General features: G+C 36.4%; 2 protein-coding genes across 2 annotated transcripts; both read right to left on the reverse strand.

Moving 5' to 3' along the window:
* Positions 1 to 601: 601 nt before the first annotated feature.
* LOC110654991 (probable galactinol--sucrose galactosyltransferase 2) lies at positions 602 to 5,161 on the reverse strand. Its single transcript, XM_021811143.2, has 14 exons — positions 4,709 to 5,161; positions 4,383 to 4,615; positions 3,965 to 4,055; positions 3,719 to 3,767; positions 3,373 to 3,464; positions 3,135 to 3,242; positions 2,937 to 3,062; positions 2,415 to 2,825; positions 2,183 to 2,324; positions 2,039 to 2,106; positions 1,643 to 1,777; positions 1,333 to 1,553; positions 1,143 to 1,231; positions 602 to 1,057 (listed from the first exon to the last, which is right to left on the reverse strand). The coding sequence occupies exons 1-14, from the start codon at positions 5,080 to 5,082 to the stop codon at positions 788 to 790; spliced, it is 2,409 nt and encodes an 802-aa protein (XP_021666835.2). The 5' UTR covers positions 5,083 to 5,161; the 3' UTR covers positions 602 to 787.
* Positions 5,162 to 5,681: 520 nt separating this feature from the next.
* Positions 5,682 to 9,083, reverse strand: LOC110654969 (subtilisin-like protease SBT5.4). The gene is made up of 10 exons (XM_021811112.2): positions 8,944 to 9,083; positions 8,748 to 8,857; positions 8,406 to 8,668; positions 8,198 to 8,303; positions 7,565 to 8,096; positions 7,380 to 7,474; positions 7,039 to 7,284; positions 6,749 to 6,863; positions 6,412 to 6,625; positions 5,682 to 6,320 (listed from the first exon to the last, which is right to left on the reverse strand). Exons 1-10 carry the CDS (start codon positions 9,025 to 9,027, stop codon positions 5,785 to 5,787), a joined length of 2,301 nt encoding a protein of 766 aa, XP_021666804.2. The 5' UTR covers positions 9,028 to 9,083; the 3' UTR covers positions 5,682 to 5,784.
* Positions 9,084 to 9,358: the final 275 nt, after the last annotated feature.

Consider the following 9,358-nt stretch of genomic DNA (forward strand, 5'->3'; position numbering starts at 1 on the left):
ATTGTTTTTATGAAATAAATTAAGATTAATAAAAAAAATTCATATCTATATATTTTACGTGAGTAATGTTACTTGGCTCAATAATAACACATCCTAACTATCTTAATTAACTCTAAAAATTTAAATTCTAAGATTATAAATCCAAAAGATCTTAAAAATGTAAATTTTAAATCTTAAAAAATCTAAATTCAAAAAATTTTAACATTAAATTCTAAAATCCTAAAATCGAGACCCTGAAAACCTAAATCTAGAACTTTAATGTTTTCGATTTCGATTTTTAGGATTTAAAATTTAAAATTTAAGATTTAGAGTTTAGATTTTTAATTTTTAATTTAAAATTTTAAAATTTAAATTTTTAAGGTTATGTATATATGGATACAGTTGAGATATGTTATTGTCAGGTGAAGTAGCATTACTCATTTTATAAATCTTTATTGATAATACAATAATAATGTTAGTTCACTATTTTGTTTTTTTTTTTTTTTTAACTCTGATGCACCACAACTAAGTATCAATCTCTATAACAGAAGAATTACAAATGACAAGTGGGATAATATAATGCAATATATGTAAGTGAATATATAATGTTAATATATATATATTTGCACAATAATGCACGATCCGAGCCATTTTGCATTCCAAAGTAATTTCTTCGCTATGTCTATTAAAACCGTCAATAAAATCACGACGTCTCAAGTTTAAACCCAATCATAACCTTAAAAAAAGAAAGTAACTTCTTGTATTTCAGTTCCATGATCATAACACTTGCTCGTCACACTTTTATGCTTCAATGAGAAATCTCAATGTCCCAATCACTATTTCCAGAGGGAATTGTTATTGTCACAAGATTGTCCTCTTCTCTGAATGTAAATCCCACTTCTTTGGAGTTTAACAAGCAAGATTTTGGGTTTACACTGGAGTATGCACCAAACGTACCTTCCCCTCTCCCCTTGATGCCTATTCTACCACCAGACTGCTCAATTGACTCTACAGCTCCACCAGAATTGTACATGTTTATTAATCCAATAGCTGCGAACTCAATATTCTGATTGTAAACCTGTGCATATCAAACAACAGGGAAGAATTCAAATACTTGTTAATATGTGAGCTAAACCCCAAAGCACTGGCCATTCCCAACCTACCTTGATAGGTGCTATGGTAAAGACATCACATTGTAGAGTTTTTAACGAAATATCAAAAGCTTCTTCCTTCTGCAATCGAGATATAGATCCTGCAAAGTTTTAATAACAAAAAAAGTATAAAAATGTAAAGTATCACATCAAAGCAAATACATTGGTCTTGATTTTATTGTTACATGCACTCAAAATTTACCTGTATTTAAAGAATAAATTGCAGAGTCTCCAGTCCACAATTTCCCAGAGACCTCTTCAAAATACTCAACATCAGCAGGAGATACCTTTCCAGATATCTCTTCACTCACATCTTTCTGTATTGTGTTTTCCAGTTCCAGACAAGGCCAGCTGCCTGCTCCTTGGCAATTGAAGACACCAAGAACTCCATTACATTTGTTCAAGTTCCAGATCTTCATAAGACTAGAACCAAAATCGCACGAAATGAAATGTTACTGCGACAAATAATTCAAATTTCAAACGAGTGACGTGAGATGGAGGTCAATATATACCTCTTCCCATCCATAACTGGATCGCTGAATAAACAGTCTCTTGTTGGTCTTCCTGGGTATTTTGCTCTAAGAACTGATCCATCAGGAAGCACAAGCTTTTTGAGAATGTTGAAATCATGATGGCCGGGTTTGTCGCTGTTAGAAACAATAAGTTACTATATTAGCTTTCCAAAAAGGGAGCCAGGCTGCACAATTTGTTGAAATGTGATTGAAATTATGCTTCTGTTATAAACTGTGAGATATTTCAAAAAGCCAGTGAAAACCTCTTATCCCAAATTTATAAGCTTGTGAAAAACTAAAAGAGGCCTAAACACCTACTTAACCCAAACACAGCTTTACACCCTATCTCGTGCTTTTATATTACTTGGTACAAAATAAATGGATAACAACTCTAACCTAACATACACTCCACAGCCTCCCACAGCTCTAGCTCCAGCATGAAATTCAGCTGCATCATGGAGGCTCTGCAAGTTGTTGAGCACCTTCAATATTTCTCACAACTATTTTAATAAAGTACAAAAAAGATTGACAAAGGTGTACATAGAACATATCCCAGTCAGGGACAACAACTTCACCAAGGAATATGCTGTTAAATGCCACAGCAGCTATGTGCAATGTCTGTGTGGTTGGATTTTTTGGGTAATAATCATCAGAGGCTCGCGTTATAGCACTTTGCTTTGAACTGAAATGGGAAAAAAGGGAAATTGGATCAATTGGCATGGAAAAGATAAAACTTTAAGCATTGAACAGCTTGTGCAAGTTATATACTTACTGGTAAATGGAGTCTGTGCTCTGACCCATGCAGCAGATAATGCTATTGTCATGGAAGTTGGTGGCTATTGACTCCTCAAGTGCTTGTTGAAAATGTCTGGTGAGTAACACTCGACCTCCCAAACCAGTTGCAATAGTTTCCAGTATGTTCTGTACATCAACCTTAACCCCATCCACATTTTGTGCAGCAAGATAACCATGTAGATCATTATAAAATTGGGATATTCTTGCAGGATCAATTGCGCCAACACCATACTTCTCCATACAATCCATTGAGATATCCCTCATATTTGCCAAGTTCCCTGGTGACTGGACTGGATATGTCAGTTTTGGATTATATTTTTCAGTTCCTTCCGCATTTGGAGCAAGGCCTCCCCAGTATCCCAATAAAGCATGCCATACATAGACGTACCTGAAGAACTTTAGATGGATAAAAATTGTATAAAAGAAAATCCCAAGAAGAACATTAACAATTTAACGCATTGTTCTTTAGATCATTTGAAGCCTATAACAAAGGACGCACTTAAGGCCAAAATTGCTCTTTATTTCTGAAACAAAATGCTTTAGATCAATTGGAGCATCACTCTGAGCTTCATTGCTTCTCCGAAATTTGTTGTTTTCTTCAATACTTTCTAATCTGCCACCGAACCTGTAATTTGGAGGAAATTAGGAGGTGTGCATGTGATTTTGGGATGAACAAAAGAAGGTTGGATAAACTCACTGTGACCCTTCAATAAATGGCTCTCCTTCCTTTTGGAACTCATTACTTGTATCTTGCCAACCATCATCTATTATCAAAAACCTTGCAGGAGTGCCTCCTTGGGATAAACTGTGAGAGTATAAATTAGAGCAAAACAAAAAGAGTTATACTGACTAAAAATGAAAATCAAACATTTTGAAATTCACGGCATTGTATTATATTTGGATTAAATATTCATAAAAAAAAAAATTATGTCAACCTCCTAAGACCATCTTTTATTCCTTGGGGATTTACTTTTGTGTAAAAGGCATCCCAAGTGCACCAACCAAACCAATCTAGAATTCCAGGCATCTGCATCAGAAATCATAAGAGAAGTGCATTAATAGTTGTCCTTTCTTCATATTCCCACAATATTGCTATGCATATTGACAGTGTCGTGATTTCTTTATTTCTTTATTTAGTGTTTTCCAAATGAGTAATGGAAATTTCATATGTTTCATTCAGTTTCTATATTTATTTATTCACTTTCTGTATTCACTCACTGCACCAAGGATTTTCATAATAAAAATAATAAATCAAATAGAAGAAAAATGCAGGCAACTTGCCTGTTTTCCTTCGCGGACGGTAAAGGTTCCAGTCTGCTCCTCCAAAATCCTGTATATGGGGCAAAGCAGAGGTGAGAAATGGACCAAAAAAGTAGAAGCCTGGCTGCTAACTAAATTGATAACCCTAGCAACTAGCCACAAGTCATGATCTCAGCAAAACTTAGCTAACATGCTTACTAGTGACCCAATTAATTTCTGTTATTTCCCTAAGATTGAACTGAAATTTTGCTCGGAAAGCTGACCTACTTCATGGATTCCTTCATCAGATCAAATGGATGGTTTCCATAATTCACAAAAACTGCTTTTAGGCTTTCTGAAGTAACTATAGCAGGGTCACCTATCAAAATACAAAAAAAGCCCATATTATTAGTCTACAAAACAAAGGTAACAGTTGAGAAGAGACAATGACCACTGAGAATCAAGAAACTTCTCTTCTTCTTCTTCTTCTTCTTCTTCTTCTTCTTCTTCTTTTATTTTTCTCCAATTAATGTTCATCCTCATGCAGGCCTCATATTCAGAATTCATATGATAAGTGCAACTACCCAACAGGTTAATCCGGTTAGTAAGAATGGATCATTTCTTGTCAACGAGGATTCAACTGGTTGTCAATCAACACCATAATGTCAAAAACAAAGTGATTGAATTTGAATTAATAAGAACGTACCACTTTCTACACATAACTCAAGTTCATCAGATGAGTTCCCCTGCAAGCTGCTCCTAAATTCACCATCAAGAACAGGCAAAAAGACAATATAAGAAGGAGAACCGTTATCTGGTCCTTTACTCACTTCCATGAGCAACATCTGAGTTTCAATGGGAATGTCGCTTCCTGAATCCCCCACCCGGGGTATCATCCACCAAAGTTTGAATCTAAACAGAGATAATAACCTAACATTGCTGCATCATAAGCACAAACAACAATGAATGCACTAATTCTCAGTCCTGGTGGAATCCACAAATAAAGAAAAAAGGTGAAAAAAATAGGAATACCGAACAACTCCCAGCTTGAAAACGTGTCGAGAACTGCTCTCTGTAGAAGAAGCCCCCAAGAATGCAGAAGACTGAGATTCAGTTAATGGGGCGAGGAAAACATTGTCAGGAACTCCAGCCAATGCAGGCTTGCCATTAACAGTAAGAGTGCCATCTTTCAGGGCAGGTTTTGTAATGATACACATGGAATGCCTCCATTTATTGGCATTACTTTTATTCAGACGCCGAAGGGACCTATGTGAGAAAAGGCTCAAAGCAGTGCGGGAATTAGAAGGGATTAAAAATGATGATGAGAAGAAGGAATTGGGTTGCCTAGGCCTAGAGAACATGGTGATAGACATGCTGATATTCATGTTCGTGGTGGCTTGCGCCATGGTGAGTTCGGTGGAGGTTGGTTAATTTGACCGTTGGAAATGAAAATGAAGAGTTGAGTAGATGGAATAGAAAAAATGAAAAAAAAAATGAAGATGGTTAATAGCCTTTGCTTATTTTCCATATCTGCTTGCGCACCATCACTTTCAATCTTCTTCGGGTTTTAAACGTCCTCTCATTTTTGCCCGGACATATCTGCCCTTGAACTCGGGTCTCTACAAACTTTCCTTCACATCCCCATTCTCTAATTCTATCAAAGTTGCTTTTTAGCTCAATGTCCTTTCAAAAAAGAAAAATGAAAAATAAACCAGCCAAATCTGACAATCATAATCAAATTTCAAAACCAGCATATCACATGGAAAGATAATTAAATTTCTTAAACTGATATCTGAATGCTCGTTTTACTTCTGAATGCTCGTTTTGCTTCTTTGTCTCCCTTCTCATTTTGCTTATTTTTAAACCATTTAAAACAGAAACATCACAAGAGCTATTATAATGGTTAAAACAATAGTGGGAAAAGGCAAATAAGCAGCAATTTTTTTCTTTAATTAACTGAAATGATAACCAATTTCCAATGGTATAATGAGGCAACCAATTTAAAATGATATAAATATGTTAGGCAAACAATTTAATTCTCTTCCCCAATCTAACAAACAATTAATTAAGCTGAAAACTAACTCCTAGCAGCTACATAGACCTATTGCCTAAGCAGCAGCAACTACAATTGGACTCCTAACATTGTGGAAACCATCTGTCCATGTTAGACTTCCAAATTCATAGTTTTTGGCTGCACCCTTCCACTTAGCTTTCAAAGTGATCTTAAAGCTCTTCTCTTCTCCAATCTTCTCGAATTTCAAGATCCTTGGCTTTACAGAAACTGAAATTCCATATGGTTCTCGAATGTGAACAACATATTTTCCCGGTGAACCCACATTCTTCAATTTTCGGGACAACGTTACTGAGCCAGACAGTGCAGGGACTGTAATTGAGGGGTAGTTGAAATCTAGAAGACTAGCTGATTTTGGGCAATTATAAGGACTCTGAGAGATCTGCTCAACCATGGTATCATTGTAGCCATTGGCACAAAGGAAGTCCAAGTAATCATTGACGCTTAAGTCATAGACTAAACCTGGATCCATGGCACGGTTTGGCCTTATATGTCCAGAACCATAACTGAATGGTGTTGCTTTTTCAAAAGATCCATCAAGCATTGGATTGTCAGTGTTATCTCTTGTTCTTGCTGCACAAGAATTATAATAACAGGATTACAAGCAGAAATTAATTATGCAAGTAAACTTTTGGAAAATTAAGCTTAAGCTTCCCAATCTCACCAGTTGTTGAGATTGCTGATCTAATTGCAGCAGGACTCCAGCCAGGATGGAGTGATTTGAGAAGACCGACAACTCCAGAGACATGGGGACAAGACATGGATGTACCAGACATAGTGATGTAAGGAGTCGTACGGTTATCATTGTCTAGACCAGTAAGGTTTTTTCCTAAACTGAAGGCTGCTATAATATTCACTCCAGGGGCAGTAATATCAGGCTGCAACATTGAGGGACATTAAAAATAATTCATATATACATTGGTTGATTATAAAAATAAACAAGATTATGGGGTTAGCAATTAATATTTAAAGATTATGGGATTAGCAATTAATATTTAAACCTTCAGGATCTCAGGTGTAAGAGGATTCGGCCCAACAGATGAAAATGAAGCCATGACTGGAGCAGGTGTTACGCCAATAACTTGCTCTGTAGGCGTGATATATCCCACAGGATTACTGTTAAATTATATGAAAGAAATTATTTGATCAGACGTCACTGTAATTAAGGGGTAGCACTTGGCTGCACCTAGAGCACTGCACCAAACAAATGTTGTTTGGTGTATTTCTCACGAGTGTAGCAAAGAATTTTCTAAAGAAAGAAAAAGAGCAGGGTTAGAGACGGAGGGAATACTTGGTACTGTTAATGTAGGAAAAGACAGTGAGGCCGTCTGTATAGTTGATGTGTGACGCAGGCAGAAAATGAAAATCCAAAACGAGTCCATTACCATTTTGCTTATCGTTGCAAAGAATCATCCCTGCTGCACCAGCCAAGAAGGCTTGCAGACCTTTATCGACTCTTGCATTTTCCCCCCTCAAGCAAACCAAGATCTTACCCCCGACCTTCTCATGATCCAATGATCCTGGCTTACAAAGCTCACTGCATTTCACGATAAAAATAAATGAATAAAATGATGGAAGTACCTCAAGTTTGCAGCCATAAATATAAGTTGGAAAATGTATGCTTGTTCTTACGCGTCTTTAGCAGATGCATTAGAAGCCCTAGCCTGCACTCCACTAATAAGGGGATATAATCTAGATTCAGGCATTTCCTTGGTAAAACTTTCTCCCTGAATTCAGAACCGGAAACAGAACAGAATAAATGGGTATATTATTATATACAAATGGCAAGAAATTAGAGTTTGTAGAAAGTGAGGAACCTTAAGGCGGCGACCGTTGCCGAGTTCAACCCAAGTTTGAAACTGTCGGTCTATGGTGCTTGCTCCAACAGTTATAATCCAAGGAGCAATATTTGTGACACTGGATGGGGTTGGTCCATCATTACCTGCAGAGCACACGACTACAATTCCCTTCTGAATAGCATGGAATGCACCAATTGCAATTACATCATGGTTGTAATCCTGAACCTCCCCACCAATGGAAAGTGAAATCACGTCAACTCCATCACGGATGGCGGCTTCAAATCCTGCCAATATATCAGCATTGTAGCATCCTGCTCCAGGCCAGCACACCTTGTAAGCAGCCACTCTAGCTTTTGGAGAACCACCTTTAGCAGTTCCACTGATTGCTTCTGCATTGTGCAAACTGGCTCCGGGAACAAAGTTACCACCGACAGTTGACAGTGTGTGACTTCCATGGCCTTCGTAGTCCCGAGCAGTGTAGAAAGAGGGGTCCAATTCATTTCCATCTGCTTCATAACCCTCTTTGAAGAATTGAGCTCCGATAAGCTTCCTGCAACGGTAAACTACTTGTATCAGTGAATATTGCTCAAAAAAATTCACAATAAATTTGGTGCACTTAGCAAAATACACAAATGATCTAGCAGTACAAACCTGTTGCATGGAACTAATGTATCATTCTGACATTTTCCTTTTACCCAACTTGATGGTACGGGACCATATCCTTCATCGCTGAAACTCTTTGATTCAGGCCAAACACCTAAAAAAAAAAAAAGGAAAGCACATACGAATGCTTGCAGTTGAATGATTTGGCCTTTTTCTTGTAATCAATAATGATCAATACATAATAATGAAACACTACCAGAATCAAGGTTAGCTATGATGATATCTTCACCGAATCCGGCTTTGGTCCACAAGGAACTAGGATGTACTGTACCATTCTTTTCCAGCAACATAAATTCCCATGAATGTGTTGTATGAAGCTGTTTTGGCTCGTTCAAGATAACTGATACAACCTTTGAATGCTTTGCAATTTGAGCTGCCTCTTCCTCTTCAAGATGAGCGGCAAATCCATTGATATGGTATTTGTATGAGTAGAAAATTGCATCTCTAGCCTTTTCAGTACTGCATATGAAAATATATATATTTTAAATTTTATCATTAGTGTATCTATTTCCAATCTAAAGACAATCTTGACTCATACCTTCCAATAAAGGAGCCTAAAAACTCATGATGAGACCGAGTTACCGCTTGAAGATCAGCCTCAGAAACTTGAGGAGCATGTGAATGGGATCCCAAGTACACTATATAAGACTTCAAAAAAACATAAAAATGAAAATAGAACACAAGTACACTAACTGACCAAGAAACAGTAAAATGTATATATATAGAAATAATACCTTTTTAATAGCAAATGCAGGCGTTTGAAATAAACAAAAATGAGTGAAAAACAAAAACAAAAGCACAGACTTTGATAACTGCATTGTGTTTCTGCTTAATTATTATGAATTAACAGTATTTATTGACTATTTACACCCATATTTATATGGGAAGGGAGAGTGAAGTTATATTACTATTTTAGCAAAATACGAGAGGGTGTCCTATAAGATTTGAAATTCTGTTTATACAAGAACCCTATCAGGTTTAGCAGTAATTATCTATATCACATACGATATGATAATGATTAGCCACCATAAGAAGTCCAAACTACATATATCATTACATATTTATTTAATTAATTATTCATAAATAAAACGTTTTTCCATATATATTTGCAAGTCCAATTAACTGGAAATTAGTTTCTTGCAGGATAAA

The sequence above is a fragment of the Hevea brasiliensis genome, chromosome 3 (assembly GCF_030052815.1).
Source record: "Hevea brasiliensis isolate MT/VB/25A 57/8 chromosome 3, ASM3005281v1, whole genome shotgun sequence".
NCBI lineage: Eukaryota > Viridiplantae > Streptophyta > Magnoliopsida > Malpighiales > Euphorbiaceae > Hevea > Hevea brasiliensis.